The sequence below is a fragment of the Euprymna scolopes genome, chromosome 40, assembly GCF_053919585.1.
Source record: "Euprymna scolopes isolate OS-2025 chromosome 40, ASM5391958v1, whole genome shotgun sequence".
Taxonomy (NCBI): Eukaryota; Metazoa; Mollusca; class Cephalopoda; order Sepiida; family Sepiolidae; genus Euprymna; species Euprymna scolopes.
This window is the reverse complement of record NC_136521.1, coordinates 68,727,478-68,749,977: the sequence shown is the minus strand read 5'-3', so window position 1 is coordinate 68,749,977 and position 22,500 is coordinate 68,727,478. Positions and strand designations below refer to the sequence as shown.

The following is a 22,500-nucleotide window of genomic DNA, read 5'->3' as shown; positions in this document are numbered from 1 at the left end:
TTTCCCCACGGTACCACGCGCTCGAGATCAGAGGAGAGAGAATCAGAGAGAACTTTGTCATTTACAGCCTTTGATGTGTTGCCGTAGATGGTCGTGTCATCAGCATAGATGTCAACGAATGACTTAAGTATGTGTTTTGGGAGATCATTGATGTAGATCAGGAAGAGAGTTGGGCCCAGAATATGCTCCTGGGGGGCTCCAGCATTAATACTGTGGGCCTCTGATTGCTGCCCATCAACCACTACTCTTATGAGCCTATCAGAGAGAAATGATTTAATAATTGAGAAAACATTTCCAGTTATACCGTAACTGGAAATCTTGTGAAGTAGACCCTTATGCCATACCTTATCAAAGGCTTTTGATATGTCAAGAGCAATTGCCCTAGAAAGGAAGCCTTCGTCAAGAGATTCACTAATCCTATGAGATATAACCGTTAGCACATCTGCTGTAGACCTAGCAGAACGGAAACCATATTTCATGTCACTTAGAAGGTTATTTCTGCTGAGGTGGTTGACTACTTCTTTATTTAATATGGATTCCAACAACTTAGGAGACTTATTGGTCTTTACCGAGAGGGAGACGATTTATCATCTGAATTCTTAAATACAGGGCATACTGAGAAGCACTTCGACTTAAGGCAACGCTTAAATAGTTTTGTAAGTATGGGAGCAAGTTCTAGTTGAAGCTTTTTCAGCACTATAATTGGAATGCCATCAGGGTCAGTTTCTTTACTGGAATCAAGGTTCGTGATAAGCTTGGCGACATCACGCACATATATTTTTTATGTTGCATAGCGTTTTGTCTGTTATAGGAGGAAATACAGGGAGTTGATGGCCTTCGTCGCATAGGGTAGAATTAGCTGCAAAGTTCTTGGCAAATAGTTTGGCCTTGTCTGATGCTGACGAGATGACCTCAGGTCCATTGATGATAGTTGGGATAGAACGCACGCTTCTGTTCATGATCCTGTTTGCTATTTGCCAAAACTGGTGGGAACCAAGCCGCTGCTCAACTACTTTGGATTTAACGGACTGAGCATATAGCTATCTTTCATTTTTTATTACTCTTTTATAGTGGTTGCTGGCAGTCCTGAAAGCAGCTTTAGTCTCAGTGCATCTATTATGTAGGTAGTTATGGAAAAAGTGATTTCTGTGTGCGATTGCAGCAGCACATTCTGGGGAGAACCATGGCTGGCTGTTAGGTTTTTGTTGGAATGTTTTGGATGGTGTGAATCGGTCTATGCCTACAATTAACTATTCGGTCAGGTTTGATACTATAGAGGACACATCCTTTTTAAACATGGAATGCAGGGGTGGATCAGATATAAATGTACGGGAGCTATCTCAGTCGGCTGTATAGTATCTATAAACAGTACGGTGGAGATGTACGGCTGAAGACTTATTACATTTCGTTTTTATCTTAACTGATACAACCGAGTGGTCGGAAAATCCCAGAGGAGACAGAACGGAATATGAGCATAGCTCAGGGGAAGTTGTGAGAAAATGGTCTAGAAGGCTAGCGTACTGACCGGAAGTATCGGGCACACGGGTGGGTTCGTGAACAATCTGGGTGAGGTCATAGGCAATGGCGAAATCATGACAGAACCTTCCCTCATCATCTGTCTTGTTCGAGTGGGTCAGCCATTCCACATTGTGGACATTGAAATCACCACAAATGTGGATGTTAGCCGAAGGGTGAGCAGACAGGATGTGGTCAATTTTCTCAGATATACGCTTAAAGATGGTAACTCTGCTGTTGTGAGGGCGATAGAGGGCAAATATCTGCTGTGGGGGCGATAGAAGGCAAATATAGAGGGCAAGTATAAATGCAGTGGTGTAAGCAAGTGCAACCAGGAAACACAAATAAGGTAAATTAGGGTCTTCACTGGATATATCCTTATCACACGGAAAGCCATCTTTAATGTAGGCACATATTCCATGCCCATGGCGATCTTGGGGGTCAGATTTAGATGTTAAGTTAGAGTATCCTTTAATTATAAACTCGTCTAGAGAAGTGGTCGGCCCTATGCCAGTTTCGCTAAGGAAGAATATGTCCGGTTTCATCTCCTGTAATTGTGTTTCAACCTCTTGAAGGTTGGAACGTAGACCGCTGATGATGGAGAAGGCGTCTACGTTGGAGGATGGACTTCTAGGTTTATTTGCGTTTTTTTTTCTGGAGATATTTCATGTTGAGGTTTTTGGGATTTGTGGAACAGGTCGACAGACTTGGTTAGAACAGGACAGAGAAGGAAAGTAAGAGAGAAAAAGACAGAAAGTTTTTTTTTATTGTTTTTTTTTGTAGCACATGATAAGGTAAAGTCGTAACAATTACCCACTAGTATGGCATCGAGATGCCCCACCAGAAGCTACTGCATGGTCCAGAATCCATTCACCAGATGGCAATACAGCAGCCGCAGTACTGTGCACCTGCTGATGTGACAGCCTCCTTAGTGATTAATCCAAGGTTCGGGTCCCTGACTATCAGGCGGATAACGTCAGCCCAGATGAAACGTTTAACTCCAGCACCCTTACTAGTGACGTGGCCACAAGGATAGATATAGAAACAGAAAAGTTCCGACATCTCAGACTACTGTTCACGAAGTACTGCCGACCTGGAAAGCAGCTTTTTCTTCACCTTTTGTCAGAAAAATCACTCATTGGAAATGAGGACTGAGGGACAAATAAGGAGAAGCGAGAGTAACGTTTTCAAACTTTTCTTTTGTATAAGCTGTATTGCCTGTAGCTGTCTCTAGTTACTAGTAGTTAGCTGACCGAAACATACTCCTGGCTGTGTAGCAACATATTACTGCTCATGTAAAACAAATAAAGAGAACACAATCATTAGGATTTTTTTTAAATGCAAAATTTTAAAAATCTTTATTTATGAAAAATAATAATAAATATGAAATCCGCATTAATCAAAATATTATATTTAAGCGTATTTTACGACCGGGCAATGCCGGAGGGAGTGGGCTGCTAGTTAAGTTTAAACGTAATTATCGAAGAATATATATCCATTCGTTTTTGTGGGTTATACCGCGAACGCCTTGGTAGCGCAGTAGGCAACGCGTCAGTTTTATAATAATGTGTATTAACCTGAGCTATTTGAAGGTTGTGAATTCAATCCTCATCTGGAGCATTTACTTTTACTTTTTAAAGAGACGATTACACAAAAATCCACGCCCAAATCAAATTCATACACGTTTTGCGTGTATATCTAGAGACCTATGGATTTAGTTTTGTGTGTGTGTGAGTATTGAAATTAAAAAACCCTTTTCCTATTTAAATATTTATTTAAAAAGAAAAATCACAAATTTTACAGAATTTTAGGGTTAAAATTATATAAAACAGGCAACTAATTCTTTTTAAATGTGGCATGAGGCCAGAAAGGGTGTGGGAGGGAAGATGGGTGTCGGGGGTCGTCCACTTGTCTATTCCCTATCACTAGTTGCAATCACCACAATACCGCATTCACTCTAGGAGTTGGATCTACTTAAAGCCCCAGATGACAATATGTACAATTTTTTTTTCTTTTTAACAATAAAATTATATACAATGGCTTTTCCTTTTTTTTTTTTTTTTTTTTTAAATAAAATATATAATGACTTTATATTTACAATGAAATAATGACAAAATCGAAATTGTGATGTGTATGATATATGCGGATGATGGGCGGGGATAATGAGAGCCTTAAAAACACCCCAAAATAAAGAAAAATGACAGTAATAAAAAATAAATAACAGTAATAAAAAATAAATAAACCCTTTTCCTATTTATTCAAATAGAAAATACAGCTTTATTATCTATGTGTATTGCATTCACTAGCAAAAGAGCTAGCTAATTTGCATATTCTTTTAAACATTCATTTTAATTAATTCCATATTCGTTTTTTTTTTCGTTTTCTTATGGGATGATTATCTTTAATTAACTATTATATGTAATTATATTCATGATTTATACTTGCGTAATATTTGTGTAAAAAGTTCATAGAAAACACAAATCTCTTTCCATATATTTTTATGCATGCGTATATATTTTTGGTTAAAAAAATTTGCCATCCGCACTCGCACTGCCTCTTCCAGTTTTGTAGTAGAATTTTTGAAGTATCTGAGAATTCGTATACCATGTCTGTAGATATATGGATTTACTGATGTTATCAATTTTCAACACACACACACACACACACACACACACACACACACACACACACACACGCACGCACGCACGCACGCACGCACGCACGCACGCACGCACGCACACACACACACACATATTTCATTAAATAAAATAGATGTTTTTTCTCTATTAATTTTATTTTCCATCCTTTCCACTTCTGGCGGGAACTGGCTGATGTAATCGCCATATTTATCATAAGTTCGAGTAATTTCTAATCCTTCAGGATTCATCGTCAGTGATAAATCAATCTAACTGGTTTTGAACAATTTATAAAAATTTTTTTGTTTCATTGTTTTTTTTTGTTTCATTGCTTTTTTTTGTTTCATTGTTTTTTGTTTCATTGTTTTTTTGTTTCATTGTTTTTTTGTTTCATTGTTTTTTTGTTTCATTGTTTTTTTTTGTTTCATTGGTTTCTTTTTGGTTTCATTGTTTTTTTGTTTCATTGTTTTTTTTTGTTTCATTGTTTTTTGTTTCATTGTTTTTTGTTTCATTGTTTTTTTGTTTCATTGTTTTTTTTTGTTTCATTGTTTTTTTTTTTTGTTTCATTAGCTTTTTATTTCATCCTTTTTTTCCACGTGTTAAAAGTAATAGCATCCTGAAATTTATCGATCCATATTTCTATCCTGATTATTTGACACTAGAGGCTGAAGGGATATCCTAATAGGGATACTATTTCGTATAGATATACATTTGGAAACAGTCGTTTGTATAAAACCCACTTAACCCAACATTTGATTTATTAATTTGTTGTTGACCCTTCAAAGTTGCTTTGATTAAAAAAAAATGTTTCATTTAAATTATTTATCTGTTCGAAAAAAACAAAAACAAAACAAAAAAAAACAACTATTTTACTTTATAAAAATCCAATGTTGTTTTTATTACAAAATTGTTTTATTAATATTATATTTTATTACGAAGACTTTTAAATAAATGTTTTTACAATCATATTTTTCAATATGTGTTGACAAGCAAAATATTTATTTATTCATAGCTGACAATTTTGCTAATTGCATTTCATTTCCTCTGATGATATGAGCCAGTATTGAAAATCCATGGATTAAGAAAATAAATATAATTATTTTCCATATATTCCTTTTTTTCTAACAATAAATTCTTAACTTCAGTATATCTTTATGTATATTTTAATCTACAGGATTTAACTTTAATAATTACGCTCATTTCTCTCTCTCTCTCTCTCTCTCTCTCTCTCTCTCTCTCTCTCTCTCTCTCTCTCTCTTTATATATATATATATATATATATATATATATATATATATATATATATAGTAAGTTATGAATATATATATGGTAATTAAGCTACACAGAATATTCCGCGATGAGCCTGACGAATTCTAACGAGAATGAAACGCGGAATATTCTGTGTAGCTTAATTGTCATATCTATTTTCATAAATTACTACCTAGCTCTACCTATGTATTAAGCACTGTTGAAGTAAATACAGAAAAATCTACGCATAAAACTATATTATCGTGTATTAATGTGATTAAATGAAGTCATCGTATATATATATATATATATATATATATATATATATGCATGTATGTATATATATATGTATGTATGCAAAGGGTGAATGAACTCTTTTTCTGGGTCAACGGCCAACTAGCACCGTGTATATTTGTGTGTGTGCGTGTATATGTGTATTGGGGTAGAGAGGGCTCCCGTAAGCCGTGGTGAAGGCAACCTTTCTAGGAGAAGCAAATCTCTGATTTAAAAAACCATAAAGCGGAAGACCAGTACCCGCATTAAGCTGGTCTGCAGTTTAATTTGTTGCTGGCTATCTTGCTCTTGCTTGTTGCTGGATCTCAACATTTTGAACCGAGAGAGAGAGACTTAGCTGTCGTACAAAGCTAAGACTCTGTAACATCATATTTGTATAGATACTCCCTCAGACATTTGGGCTCATGGATTTTAAATGTCTGAGGGAGTGGCACTCGTCTGACAAGCCGTTGCAATCATCATGTATATATATATATATATATATATATATATATATATATATATATGTATGTATTTATATATATATATTGTTTCTTTTTGTTTTGTTTTTTAATATAATTATCCACTGACACGTGTTTCGTTGTCTACGAGTGGCTGAATCTAGCGAGATTTGAAATCGGGACTCCATGACAAAGGAGAAGTTATTCCCAACTCGTATTTAGGTAAAAATGTACTTTCGTAAATAATTGCATTTATCAAAAACGTATCGCAAAAATAAAAAAACAATAACATCTACCACGTAAATTGCGATATATATCCGAACAGTCGGCCAGTTGGACGAGTGCTAAGAGTTTAGGCTTCTTATCATGGGATCCTGATTTCTAATCCTGCTAGATTCAGACACTCTGATGAGTCGTAGACGACGAAACACATGTCAGTGGATAATTACATTAAAAAAAAAAAAAAAACAAAAAAAAAAAAACAAAAAAAATATATATATGCCGCTCCCCATATGAGGGTACCAAATTGGTTAAATGATTCCCAACTTGCATTTAGGTAAAAATGCACTTTCGTAAATGACTGAATTCATTTCAAACGTATCACAAAATCAAATAACATTATATATATATATATATATATATATATATATATATATATATATATATATATATGATTAGTTTTTTGGAAAAAGAATTCCAGCAGAGTGCTCAATTAAAAGGAAAATCCAAATTTTAAGAGCGTACTTATATTTTGTGTACAGAAAGTTGTTAGTTGAGACAGGTCATTGGTACCGTCGGTTTCAAGCCCGATAATAAGGCCCGTTTAAGGTATCCTTATCGAGCTCTCTTCAGCCAATATTCGTCTATCTTACTATCTGACACTTCCGGTTGTAAGATAGACGAATATTGGCTGAAGAGAGCTCGATAAGGATACCTTAAACGGGCCTTATTATCGGGCTTGAAACCGACGGTACCAATGACCTGTCTCAACTAACAACTTTCTGTACACAATATATATATATATATATATATATATATATATATATATATATATATATATATATATATATATATATATATATGCTGATCCACGAAAAACGGGCGATTTTAACGAAAACAAAACTCTGCTAATATTTCAACAAAAATTTTATAATGTACATAAAAACATTTACTAATTTACGCTTTTATGGAATATTTTAAAGCGGCAAATTATGCCTGACAAATGATGGCTACTTTCCCGAGCACAAATTTGAAGCGGGTTTCTAAAGCAAGGAGCGTTCTAAAAAACACATCCGTTTCCCCTGGCTTATCTATATATCTATAAAATTGAAAATGTCTGTCTGTTTGTGTCTGTCTGTCCGTGTACATTTCCCTACACAATAACTCTGTCAATTTTCATTCTACAGATTCGAAATTTGATATACAGAGTATTGAGATTTGGGAAAATCTTTTTAATCCGTTTTTGGCCAAAAATTTGTTAAGGGGTAAAAGTTCAACGATTTGACCTGTTTGAGAACTCTGCCAAACTCCTCCGCTAATTTTGGGTCTAAACACTTGAAATTTTAGATATGGATTTCTTGGACATGGATCAAACTTAATAACTTGGTTTGCGCCCAAAACAATAAATGTTAAGGGGTCAAAATAGGGGTCAAAGTTTAAAAAATTTACGTCTGCAGTCTCTACCAAATTACTCAGACAATTTCTGGTCTAAACATTTGAAATTTTACATAAAAGGTATTCAGAGATAGAGCAAGCTTTTTAATCGGTTTGGGTCGAAAATTTGAGCTACCAATACATAAATGTATGTATGTATGCATGTATGTTTGTATGTCTGCCTAAAACTTTCGACAGAGGCGACGGGTTTTCACAAGATTAGCATCGTTTTGAAGCTCGACCCTTCAGACGACAAATATGGAAAAATTGGCTAAAAACATTAATTTCTTCACCCACAACTGGGCACTTTTCTACAGGGAAGGATCGCTTTTTTGACCGATATTTTCGAAAGTCATCCCCTCGTTTCGATTGTCTAGCCTTAATTTAAACCTACCTCACTTGCGGTTTGGCAGTGGTCGTATCAGCAAAGACGTCACGTTTTTTCCCTATTCTTTTCCTCCTTCGCGGTACAGGTTCGAGCCTGCCTTCCTATATATATATATATATATATATATATATATATATATATATATATATATATATATATATATATATTGTGTATTTAGGCGGCATATTTTCATTGAGACATATGGTATTGAATAGTACAGAGTGTTCTTGTTTGATTATCTTTTTCTGTAGTTTTTCCATTCGAATAATGGTATTTTTGAGATTACAGTCGAACCGAGTAATTTATATATATATATATATATATATATATATATATATATATATATATATATATATATATATATATATATATATATATATTAAAATAGAAAAATGCGAGCAAGAAAAGTAATGTGGTTACGCTTAAACATGGAAAAGTAAAGGACTAGTTGTTTAAACTAGAAAATAAAAGGACAAGATATTCTAGTAAAAATATAATAAATTTATAACTTGAAATATTGCAGCATTAAGAATTGATTATATAATGTTATAAATTGAATTTAAAAAAATTGTTAATGCTGCAATATTTGAAGTTATAAATGTATTATATTTTTTTTTTACTAGAATATCGCATTTTTCTATTGTAACCCATGATTTTTCCAGGCTTCCAATAAATTCACTTGGTTTTTGTTTAATTTCAGTCTTATTTTTTGCCCCCATAAACACATATGTAATAACAATATACGTTTTCTGTTTTCAATAAAATCTTCCCAATTATCTCCCTTTCATGCTTTCATTTTCTCTGTTTCACTTGTTACTTCTCTTTTTGCGACAGCAGTGAGTTAGTAGCAACAACGTGGTTGCTGAACGACGTGGTTCCTATGGAAACAAGTCATAAAAAAACGTCGCTCATCTCCTTACATATTTTTACGATTTTGAACTCCAGAAAATTCATCATAACTTTTGTTTTACTAACGAAAACTGCAAAAAAAATTTTTCACAATATAGCTGAGAAGGTCCTATATAAACTGCATTAATTGAATTTAAATGAGTGAGTGGTGAAGCTTTAAAGCAGTTTTAAATGACTAAAACGGCCACTAAACGATATATTCAAACACTATATATATATACTAGCAAACGTACTCGTCGGTGACTGGGTTCAAAGACAGCCTACAGAAAATGATGAAAGTATGATAGGTTATGAAAAAGAAGGATTGTAAATTTGGGTCGAATTTGGGGGTATCAAAACCAAAGCAAAATATGATGAAAGTAAAAATAAAAAAGATAAACACCATAATTTATTATATCATACCTGTTCACACTGAAACACTTATCACAATATTCTGTGAATCTATATTAAAAAACTTTGTTAAACTTTGTGACATATTTCCATTCTATGGAGGTCAGGTGCGAACGAACACCCCATAATTTTTATTATACCATATTTCTTCAAACTGAAACATAATTATCAAAGTATACTTACACAGATAGATATGAAAAGTCTTTATTAAATTGTGTGCCTATTTCCATTCTATGGAGGTCAGGCGCGAACGCAGACCCCACAATTTTATTATGCCATCCCTATTTAAGTTAAAACATATTTATCAACGCATTCTTATGTGCATCTATATCAAAAACACTTCTAAACGTTTTTTTTTAATTAAAATTTTTTTTTTCCATACTTTGTGGACCAGGCGCGAACGTAGACCCCACAATTTCAATGGACCACCGTTCTGCCAGATTAAACATACCTATTCCTGTGTCTCGATACATCTTCTATCATTATATGTAATCAGTTTTTTAAAATAGTCAACCATATAGGAGCCTATTCGTGAACACACACACACACACACACACACACACACACACATTCAGCTTTATATTATATATATATATATATATATATATATATATACATATATATATATATATATATATATATATATATAGTGAGGGAGAGCGTGATGCAAATATTTATATATAGTCACTAATGTGTAAATTATTCCCATCGCCATTCTGTTTCATAAACAATGATGTTCATTTTGTCTTTCCAGAAAACAAAATGTTTACCAGCCGCCATGTTGACTACAGCCATCAATTGGTCGAGTGAGAGCGTTCGTCTTTACCAACAGTGATTTTTTTTTCATTTCCTTTTTTGTGTCCGACGACCAACTGCAGCTTCTGTTACCAGTGTCGTGTCAAACGTTCCTACCTCGCCGCTACCCACACCACACGAGGAAGTGTCCTTTATCTGCGACAGGTGCGAAAAGAAATAATGCATTGACACATTTTTTGTTATCAATTCGACAGCGTTTTGACTGCTCGTTTGTCGAATGTTATTTTGCAAAAGAAAAGAAAAGAAAAAAAAGAAACAAAATAAACCTAAACAAAAAAAATGAGTAAACAAAAATAAAACGATAAAAACAAACATAACAAACAAACAAAAGTAAAAAAGAAAACAATAAACAGAAAAGTTCTGCTTTTTATCGTTCGGATTGGATTTGCTGGAAAATCCATTTCAAATCTAGTTTGTTTTTCGGGTGTTTTTTTTTTTTTTTTTTTTTTTTTTTTTACATTTTCACGTTTCTATCATGTTAATTGGACAGTTTAATCCTAAAAAATACCTGGAAAATAAATAAAATAAAATAAAGTAAAAATATTCTAAAATACCAAAATAAAAAAATAAATAAGTAAAAGCAAAAAAAAAAAAAAAAAAAAGAATAAAAAACAGCTTTCTCCCCTCTGTCGTTCCATTTAGATTTGCCAAAGAAATCCCCCCCCCCCCAAATCTGATTTTTTTTTTTTTTCAGATGCTTTTTACATTGCTCGGTTCTGCCATCTTAACAGTTAAATCTAAAAAAAAAAAAACCCAAAACTTACCTATAACAATAGATAAATAAAAAAAAAAAAAATAAAAAAAAATAAAACAATAGAAAACAAAACGTAAAAAAACATGAAGAAACAAGATGCAAAAACAAATACCAATATTTAAATTTCATATTCCAACAATCTTGTAATATAATTATTGCATATTACACTAAAAAACATACACAGTAAAACTTTAAGATTAAAAAACAACTATTTGGTATAAAGTTCACTTACATAAAGTAAAACGTTTTGCTTAATAGAAAATATATTACGAAATATCCTACTTAGCCAAAAAGCTTATATATTATTCAAAGACAATAGTTTTATATGTATTCACGGATATAATAGTCAGCATCTAGCAAGGGACCCAGTGTTGGCCGGCGTCGCCCGGCCATAAAATGCGCATAAATATTATATTTTAGTTAATGCAGAATTCTTATTTAACCGTAGGTATTAAACGTAACGTTTAATTCCTTTTAAAAAATAAAGTAAAAAAAAAAAAAATCTGATGATTCCCACGTACTAATTTTTCAATTTTGACCCCTTTCCATGTGTCTGAATATCCTAGATACCGGATTTCAAGTCTGTAGATAAAAAAATTCGTTGAGTATATAGGTTGAGAAGTGTCCTCACACATACACACATTTTCACTTTTATAGATATAATAGATTTATTTTAATTTTGTATGAGTTTTGATTAACTCAATATTATGTTTCTTCTGATTTAATCCCGATGATATAAATATTTTAAGTAAAGCGTATTTTTTTTTTTTTTTTTTTTTTTTTTTACAAGGGGTTCCATTGTGGCACTGAAAAAAGACTCCTAGCATCATCAATCACCCTAGGACCTTCTTCTCTAACTCATCTCACTATTCCCGCCATCTTTTTTCCACTATGGGCGAATCTGCATTTCAAAAGGTAAGTAAAACAAAACAGCACAAAAAAGCAAACGATATTGACATCAGTGGAGTCGCCATTTTGTTTATATATGCCATTTTCTTTCGGTTATTTTTATTTTTACAAAAATATTTTGCGTGGGTTTTTATTTCAGCCATCGATTTGGTATCGTCTACTGACGCAGAAGTCGGCGTTAGAAAAACAAGTTAACACATTTGTTTGCTGTTCTGCTTTGATTGAAACGTAGTAATATTAGCGGAAGAGAAAGAAGAAGACAATTTGTGTGAAAGAAGAAAACGAATAAAATTTGTGTGAATGAAAAAGAAAATTTGTGTGAATGAAAAATAAAAGTTGTGTGAATGAAAAAGAAAAGTTGTGTGAATGAAAAAGAAAAGTTGTGTGAATGAAAAAGAAAATTTGTGTGAATGAAAAAGAAAAGTTGTGTGAATGAAAAAGAAAAGTTGTGTGAATGAAAAAGAAAATGTGTGTGCACGAATAAGAAAGTTTATTTGAACGAAGAAAAAAACAACATTTTCATGAATCAAGAAAATAAGAAAGAAGAAGATTTGTGTGAAAGAAAACAATTTGCGCGAATGAAGCAAAATAAGATAAAGAAAAAATTGTAAATTTTTATTTATTCCTCATCTTCGGGACCCGTGGCACAGTTGATAGAGACGTTGAATCTCTACGGTTCCAGGTGAGAATTGTTTGAAGAAAGCGGTTTCAATCCTACCCAAAGCCGGCCAGAGGCTTATTTGGCCAAAACGTGCTGAGACGACAACAACTATGGAAGGCTGTAATTGCAGTGAATGTAGTCAGGAGATCCAGTTTCTATCCCGTCGCGGTTACCACCTGACGAAGGCCGGAGGAATAGTTGGCCGAAACGTTGTGAAACAACTAAGAAAAGATGAGAATAATAGTCCGCAATAAATAAAAATTAATAAATAATACTCATCGCAATGATGAATTCCAATTAAATAATATAGAAAAAGTTGTTTTAATAAAAAAAACACTTGTAACACGTGTGAATGAAGAAAAAGAAAATAGTTTGTATAAATGAAAAAGAAAAAATATCGTGTAAATGAAAAATAAAATTTGTGTCAATGAAAAATAAAATTTGTGTCAATGAAAAAGAAAATTTGTGTCAATGAAAAATAAAATTTGTGTAAATGAAAAATAAAATTTGTGTAAATGAAAAATAAAATTTGTGTGAATGAAAAATAAAATTTGTGTAAATGAAAAATAAAATTTGTGTGAATGAAAAATAAAATTTGTGTGAATGAAAAATAAAATTTGTGTAAATGAAAAATAAAATTTGTGTGAATGAAAAATAAAATTTGTGTAAATGAAAAATAAAATTTGTGTCAATGAGAAATAAAATTTGTGTCAATGAAGAAATAAATGTCTGAAATAAGAAAAAGAAAAAGAGAAAATGTCTGTGAACGAAGGGAAAAGAAATAAATTCGTATAAAAAAGAAATTTGTGTAAATGAAGAAAAAGTAGCAAATATGTATGAAAAAAATTGTATAAAAAAAATTGTGTGAGTGAATAAAAAGAAAAATTTGTATGAACAAAAAATTTGTGGAAATGAACAAAAAGAAGAAAATTTGTATGAAAAAATTTTTTTGTGTGAATGAAGAAAAAATAGAAAATTTATATGAAAAAATTTTTTTGTGTGAATGAAGAAAAAATAGAAAATTTTTATGAAAAAATTTTTTTGTGTGAATGAAGAAAAAATAGAAAATTTTTATGAAAAAATTTTTTTGTGTGAATGAAGAAAAAATAGAAAATTTTTATGAAAAAATTTTTTTGTGTGAATGAAGAAAAAATAGAAAATTTTCATGAAAAAATTTTTTTGTGTGAATGAAGAAAAAATAGAAAATTTTTATGAAAAAATTTTTTTGTGTGAATGAAGAAAAAATAGAAAATTTTTATGAAAAAATTTTTTTGTGTGAATGAAGAAAAAATAGAAAATTTTTATGAAAAAATTTTTTTGTGTGAATGAAGAAAAAATAGAAAATTTTTATGAAAAAATTTTTTTGTGTGAATGAAGAAAAAATAGAAAATTTTTATGAAAAAATTTTTTTGTGTGAATGAAGAAAAAATAGAAAATTTTTATGAAAAAATTTTTTTGTGTGAATGAAGAAAAAATAGAAAATTTTTATGAAAAAATTTTTTTGTGTGAATGAAGAAAAAATAGAAAATTTGTATGAAAAAAAAAATTTGTGTGAATGAAGAAAAAATTTTGTATGAATAAGAAATTTGTGTAAATGAAGAAAAAGAAGAAAATCTATGTTAATGAAAAAAATGAAAAAAAAAATCTTACACCTTTAATGAAAACAAATAAAAAAAATAAAAAAAACGTATTTTTAGTCTTTATAAAAATAATTTTTGTTTTAAGTTGTTTGAATAATGAATAATGGCGTTTCAGTTTACTCGGATGAATTTGACTGCAGAGAGATTGCGTTGTATTTAAACATCATAAAACAAAATGACATTCTATGTACATTTATAAAATAAAATACGTATTTCATTTTTGAACGACATAAAGCAGTAAGCAGAATTGGATTTTACTGTCTAATCGTTACCATAAACCGTTAAATGCAAGTACAGAATATTTGACAAAATCATATTCCCATGTCAACATTTTTTTAAATAATGACGTTATTGTTTCAACACGGTTCGTGTTTTAGTAAAAAAAAATATATCGTTAAAACTTATATTATGATCGGTTTTATTTTACTTAGAAAACAGGAACATACTTCGAATCCTAATGGAATCGTTGTGAGAGATTACAGACGTAGGAAAGTTTTGCATATTAATTTGAAACAAAGTAAAAACGAATCTGTTATGGTTAGTACCATTTTTTAGAGGGCAACGCCGGTACATAGGTTCTGCTAGTTTGAAATTAAGTAAAAGCATAAATGTTTCTTTTAATATGTACAATCACTAGGGCTAGGACAACAGCATATTTTTTCGTTGTTTTAGCTCTCAGGTGTGTATCCGTTGATATCTTATATGCTTTTATATAGAGTGATGTGGTTCTCAGTTGATCAACTCTGTCTAACTGTGCCGGATATATACTCGAGAGTGAAAACAATGAAAAGAATATGCTGTTGTCACAGCCCTAGCAATCGCACTTTACAAAAGAAGCAATCAGTTAATTACACCCAGCAACAAATAGAGTGCCAATGTTTATCTGTTTTAATATCTTGTTTTCTTCTGAATTTTGTTGTGTAGTCTTTGCTTTTCAGCTATCCACCACTCCACCACTTACGCAATGGCTGCACTGAAAAAAATGTAACACGGTGAAACGGTCTGTCTGTGGATCTCTCTCTCTCCCCCTCTCTCTCTCTCTCTCTCTCTCTCTCTCTCTCTCTCTCTCTCTCTCTCTATATATATATATATATATATATATATATATATATATATACAGGGTGTCCCAGAAGTCGCGCACCATGTAGATTTATATAAAAACAAATATGAATATCAATGACTTCTGGGCCGAATAAAATCTGAAACAAAAAAAATATATAAATATGAATATATGGTGCGCGACTTCTGGGACACCCTGTATATATGTATTGTAAGCAAGGTTCAGAAAGGGAATTTCGCATTGTTCAGTTTCACATAAAATAGTTTAGATATGTTGTTGTAAAAGGGATTTAATTGTTCAATTCTTTTTATGAAAACTAAATTAAAATAAGGTCAGCTAGAGAAGAACGAACAATAGCAATTTAAAAACATATTGAAAAATAAGTTAGGTCGAAAAATATGTTAGTGAGAATTCTTCGTCTGCAGAAATGGTGTGGAAACATGTGCCGAACCACTATGTTTAGACCACGTGGGTCGATCACGTTTACAGACACACGTATGACGTCATGGCAGAAATGAGCTCTTAATATAGGAGCTAGAGTCGAAGATCAGTTATAGGGGGGCGGAGATCAGAGGCAGTCGAGTCCGGATCGAAGTTAGCACAGTCAGCTAGACAGAGCTGACATGAGGAGGGTCCCCCTTTAGAAGCGAATGGTTAGAACATTAAACATGTAAAACCCAATTTGAATTGACCTTGACGTCATCATCCTTCGACTGGTCGATATGATAATAAAGAAGTAATCATGTTTTTGTAAAACTGTGTCGTCTTTCTACAACAAAGGTAATGTGTAATCACCTTTAATGAACTTTGTATAACCCCATCCAAGTATAGCTGAACTGCACGCCTGTGGAACTCTGTTCCGTCTGCCTGCTTCCCACCTGACTACAACTTGGATGTCTTCAAGTCCAACGTTAACAAATTCCTAATGAACCGCCCCCTTAAGTAAACACTTCATCAAATCTCCCCACTAACGTACTGTACTTGCAATAACCCTTATCCCTGAGTGGCTTCCGGGCCTTGATAAGTGGTGACCACCGTGTAAAAAAAAAGTAATGTGTCCCCCTCTCCATCATAATGACTGTCCCCCTCCTGTGTTAAAAAAACTGATCACCCCCCTCCTCTCTAATATATGTTATAAGAACCACAGAACTGTAATACGTATAAATGTCTCCTCCCCCTCATCAATATGAGATGAGTGAGGATGTGTGTTTTCCTCTCATGCTACACTGCATCTTTTCTGTTCTCGGTTTCATTGACATTCTCCATCTATAATAATTCTTATTTATCCCTAACTATGCAGCAAACGGATACCATAATGTAACAGCGCGCGCATGAGCGCGTGGGAAAATATCAGCAGGAGCCGTAAGACGCCTATGGAACGCCCTTCCGTCTACCTGCTTCCCACCTGACTACAACTTGGATATCTTCAAGTCCAACATAAACAAATTCCTGATAAACCGTCCCCTTTAAGTAAGACACTTTATCAAATCTCCATTACTAACGATTACTACGATATTATCCCATTGATTACTGTACACGCAATAACCCTTATCCCCGAGTAGCTTCCGGGCCTTGATAAGTGGTGACTACCATGTAAAAAAAAAAAAGAAAAAATAGCTGGCTTGCGAGGATATTAGCTGCAGTAGCCGAAAAAAAAAAAGCATATATGCAAATTGGGAAATGTGCACGAGCCTGCGCAAGAAGAAGAAGAAGAAGAAGAAGAAGAAGAAGAAGAAGAAGAAGAAGAAGAAGAAGAAGAAGAAGAAGAAGAAGACGAAAGGACACCACTTGGTCGAGGGAAGAAAAAGTAAAGTTTAAAAAGATGGACGTGTAAAGTCGAAGATGAGAAATTGCTGTCTATGGTCGGCGTGTAGTAGAGCAGAAAGAGAAACGTTCAGGAGAGATGGACATGTTGCGTAACAGTGGAAGCGAGAGACTTTTTTAGCTGGTGTCGAGACGGCGGGGTTTTGTTCATCTTATGGTGGGTAAAATGAACCGTTAGAAAAAAAAAAAACAAGAAGCAGGCATTGTTTAGAAAGTAAATTGTAATAAATGACTTTTGTTAAACAGAAAGAAAAGTCGGATTTATTTTCGTTCTTTTTCGACAGTACCGGATGGCGTGGGGATCCGAGAAATGTTTGACCACGGTTTGGGAGTAACGGCCATTTTTTTTTTTTTTTTTACACGGTGGTCAACACTTATCAAGGCCCTGGAGTCACTCAGGGATAAGGGTTATTGCAAGTACATTACGTTAGTGTGGAGATTTAATGAAGTGTTTACTTAAGGGGGCGGTCCATTAGGAATTTGTTAACGTCCAGGTTGTAGTCTGGTGGGAAGCAGGCACACGGAACAGAGTTCCACAGGCGTGCAGTTCTAAGAAAGAAGCTTTGTTCATGGAATCTACGTTTTGATTTAGGCATAGATAAAGAGTGGGGAACATTTTTGACAGTGGATTCAGCTAGACGGGTGTTTTTCGTGAAAGATTGGCGAGGGGGGACCAGAGATTGGAGCTCAGACGAGCACCTGCCATGGAAATAACGATAAAACAAGGATAGGCTCGCAACGTCTCTTCTGTGGGAGAGAGGTTGCAGGGTAGAGAAAAGGACATCCCCCACTAAGCCACGAAGTATATTTTGTACTCTGTCAAGGCAGGATAGGCTGTTTTTAGCAGCTCCTGCACAGATATGGCAACAGTATTCCATCCTTGGACGTACTTGGCTTTTATATAGATAGAGAATTGCATCAGCAGTGAGATATCTTCTGAAGCGGTAGAAGGATTCCACCATCTTTCCAGCGACCTTGGCAACAGACTTGATGTACGTGTTCCATTTCAGATCAGGAGTAAAGGTCAAACCCAGAAGCTTGTCAAAACACGGGGCTTCTCCTAGACGAGAGCCATCCATTTCATTTGATGCCAAATGGGGATCAGAACGTTGATGATGTAAAGATAGGAGTTTGGTTTTAGATGCATTAAAGGTAACCAGCCACTTCTTCCCCCCACTGAACCACACGCTCGAGATCAGAGGAGAGAGAATCAGAGAGAACTTTGTCATTTACAGCCTTTGATGTGTTGCCGTAGATGGTCGTGTCATCAGCATAGATGTCAACGAATGATTTAAGTATGAAAAGTAAGACCATGTTCAAAGCTACCAGAATAAGTTTACAATTCAGATTGCCTAGAAAAGAAAATGGATTTCGCGTTTGATTTTGGTAGACTTGTAACTGCCGTTACCCTTATTTAATACTTTAGTCCTCACATTCAATGAGCGATGTTTCTGACAAAAGGGAGAAAATTACCGTTTTCACAGTAAAAACCTATCCAACGCTTATTGTAGGCAAGTTATTGACTTTTTATTTTCGAAACTTGACAGCGACTGACTGTCGCCAAAACTATTTTTGCTGGATACCTGCATATCGCGTGTTATTAAGATAACGATCGTTGTGGCCGTTGTCATGCCGACAACAACGTCATTATGGCCCTTCTGACCGCCATAGAGTAGATTGCCCACCCCCGAAGCCAGGACATTTGTCAAGCTATCCCTATCGACTAATTGTCCTTTAAAGTTATTTATTTATTTTTTTTTTATTTTTTTTATTACGAACGATAGATCATGGCCTGCCATTTTAAACAGAAGAGGTCCGTTACTTTTTCTCGAAACCTTTTTTATTCCTCACAAACCCGAACGTAATAGATCTGTAAAGCTAGTTATGTCACGCAGATTTTTTTGTCATTGACACTTGGCTTCCGGTGCATGGATATATATATATATATATATATATATATATATATATATATATATATATATATATATATATATATAAAGAGGCTGAAGAGGGCTTGATATGGGTATCTAAAACGGTCCTTAATTGTAGGGTTTGAAACCAACGGTACCGATGACTTATCTCATCTAAACTTTCTGTAAACAAAACATATATATATATGCATGTATATATATATATATATATATATATATATATATGTATATATATATAGTCTGTTTATTATAGAAACATTATTGGTTCCATATGTGCATAGTTGTTTCATTGGAATCCTCATTCAAGAATAACATCTCATCAGACCAAAACAGAATCCGACTATATCGATTCTTTTTTTTTTTGGCCTGATGAGGTGTTATCCTTGAATTAGGATTCCACTGAAACATGTATGCACATATGTAATCAATAATGTTTCTATAATAAACAGACTATATATCAGCTCTGTCCTGCATTGAGTACTCTTTAATAATCACGTGAGTTTCATTGGATTTACATATAGGAAACCAATCGATACAACCATTATATACATGTGTGCTTATGCATGGGTTTACATTCATCTGTACCTATCCACTATACATTTGTACGGGAGTTCGAGCGTAATTCTGTTCATTTCTTTGCTTTTTATTGGTTGCACTATGCTTCTTCCTCTAATTACCATTTATTGTTTACTCAATCCCCAAAATCCACACAAAAAAAACTCAATAAGAACCCTCTAATTTTCCAGATAAATTCTTTCTCGCAATAAGCTTATAGCCCTAAAATTCTTTTTAAAAAAATCATTTTTTTTAAATATATATGCTTCATCCTCGTTTACACTACCCATAATCCCATTAAACCCACTCACCCATTCGACTTCCCCCCCCCACTGCCCTAATTACCATTTTTGCAAAGATAGGTTGTCATGATAACCAGATCATCATCTCCCCTTACTCCACAGCATTGAACTGCCTTGACGTTGAGCCAATACCCTCCCTCTTTGGATGAACTCCATCCACCACGTGATAACTTGCTGCACGTACTCTTCAAATCGCTTTCTTTTTGAGAAACCTCATAAACCAGGCCCCTTTATCTGTGCATATCCCCTAAGATATTTATTCTTTGAACCATTCATAATCTCAAACAACACACTCTCGGACTACTATAAACATGGATATTTTATTTCTACCACTTTATCTGATTCACCTGATTTTGAACTCTGCCACCATGGGAACACACTTTCGCATGAAACCATTTTTTTTTATTCCATCTGTTTCATTAATCAACATTTCACTTTCACATTAATATGATCCTTTTTATACTTAGTTTTTTTTTAATACTTTACAGACAAAATTTCTTTATGCATTTTGCTAATTCCTCCCCTCTGACGAGAAGGAATTTTTTTTTTTGAATTAAGGACTTTCACCTCTATTTGTGTTTTCATTTCCGAAAAATAGATGTGTTTAACCTTTGCTGAAGTGTTTCTCACCATACTTTATTAAACCTATGTACTTATATATATATATATATATATATATATATATATATATATATATATATATAATTATAAAACTAAAATGACCTTGTAACGAATGATGTAACCCACTTTCCAGTTTACGACATCCGGTTGCGCATACACGCATAAACATTGACCCATAACAACGTAAACAAATAAACACAATCGCTTCTTTTGCAGATTTTGACCTGCGCACTGAAATGTTAACGTTATTATTTCAAAATTATTATTTAACATGGGAAGAGTGGGGTTGTTTTGCAACTATTCTTTATTACAACTATACTGTCGCTATTTTCTTACAACTAAACAACTTTAACCCATTGACAAACATAAGAACAATTGTAGTAAAGCCACTACTACTACTACTACTACTACTACTACTACTACTACTACTACTCTCTATCCGCCCCTTTTCCTTCCTTCTTTCCTTCCTTCTTTTTTATTTTTTGTTTACATTTCTAGATATAAAATAGTTGTATGAGAACGGTGAATTTGTTGACACATTTACTAATCTGTTTCAATATTAGTTTTATTTTATTTATTTAGGTTTTATTTTTTTGTTTCATGTTTTATTAATTTTTTTTTTTTTTTTAGATTTTAAGTTTCTATAACTTGGTTGAAGGATTCCAATATAGGTTTTTCATTCTTATATTTCTCATCGGTAGGTTCATGTGCGTTTTTGCTGCTAAATGACTTTCGTCGGCGTTCGATTCGTAGGAAAATCATGTTTAATTTTCGATTTTTGAGCGATTATTCAGAAAAATATGTAACTGTACACAAATAGCGAGTTTTTTTTCCAGAAATTAGGCTTCGAAATACCTCGGCATGAAGAGTCTCTTCTATCCCCCAACTAAATGTTTTTTTTTATTCCCTTATTGAATAAATGAACCAATCTATATTTACCAATACATACAGGGTGACCCCAAAAAACGGGTCCCAACTCCAATTAGGCCCCGTTTCTTAGTGTTTTGTCTGAATTAAATGAAACTTTGGTCATAACTAGTTTATTATATTCAAAACATCACATCAAAACACTAGGGTCTTTGGCCTTTTTTTTTCTCCGTTGACTGTAAAATGCTCAGAAAAACAATTAAATGTCCTCTGTTCTTTTTGGGTCACCCTGTAGTTTTTGTGAATTCATTTACCATTCTTATTGTGCTCATATATATATATATATATATATATATATATATATATATATATATATATATATATATATATATATATATATATATATATATATATATTCCAAGTTAATATTTTCTAGAGGTAAAGCAACCAATGAATTTTAACGAGGTTCATAGAACAGTGCTCAACACCGAACTTGACCAAGATATACTTTTTATTTGCTTTATATAAGCATGTATGTATCGCTACACATTCATGGGCATGTTTCGGTCAGCCAATTACAAGTAACTAGAAACCTCGTCGGGCGATATTGCTTGTACACAGTAAAGTTCGTCGGTATTAATATAAAATAATATAAAAGAATCGATTACAAAAGTTTTATCAAGGAAGATAAATTAAATAAAAGCCAGGTATTGATGGAGTACTGTTACCACATCTGGGCAGGAGCTGCTAGAAGCAGCTTATCCTACCTTTACAGAGTTCAAAATAGACTTCGTAGCTTAGCGGAGGGATGCCCTTTTCTCTTCCCTGCAAACACTTTCCCCACAGAAGAGACGTTGCGAGCCTGTCTCTGCTTTATCATTATTTTCATGGCAAGTGCTCGTCTGAGCTTCAATCTATGATCCCTCTCGCCAAACTTTCACGAAAAACACTCGTCTAGCCTAAACCACTATCAATAATTTCCCCCACTCTTTATCTGTGCCTAAACCTAAATATAGATTCCATGAACAAAGCTTCTTTCTGAAAACTGCACGCCTATTGAATTGTCTTCCGTTTTTCTGCTTTCCCG

The 22,500-nt window shown here is 33.3% G+C and overlaps 1 protein-coding gene across 4 annotated transcripts in view; it reads left to right on the top strand.

The window, feature by feature from the left end:
* LOC145265612 (synaptotagmin-17-like) overlaps positions 1 to 22,500 on the top strand; it is a 104,795-nt gene that overhangs the window by 48,231 nt on the left and 34,064 nt on the right. For all 4 annotated transcript variants that reach the window (XM_080121632.1, XM_080121630.1, XM_080121633.1 and 1 more), the window contains exons 2-3: positions 10,228 to 10,433; positions 11,834 to 11,958. In XM_080121632.1, the coding sequence (XP_079977758.1) occupies positions 11,935 to 11,958 (24 nt within the window). In that variant the 5' untranslated portion in view covers positions 10,228 to 10,433; positions 11,834 to 11,934. The remainder of the gene's footprint in view (positions 1 to 10,227; positions 10,434 to 11,833; positions 11,959 to 22,500) is intronic.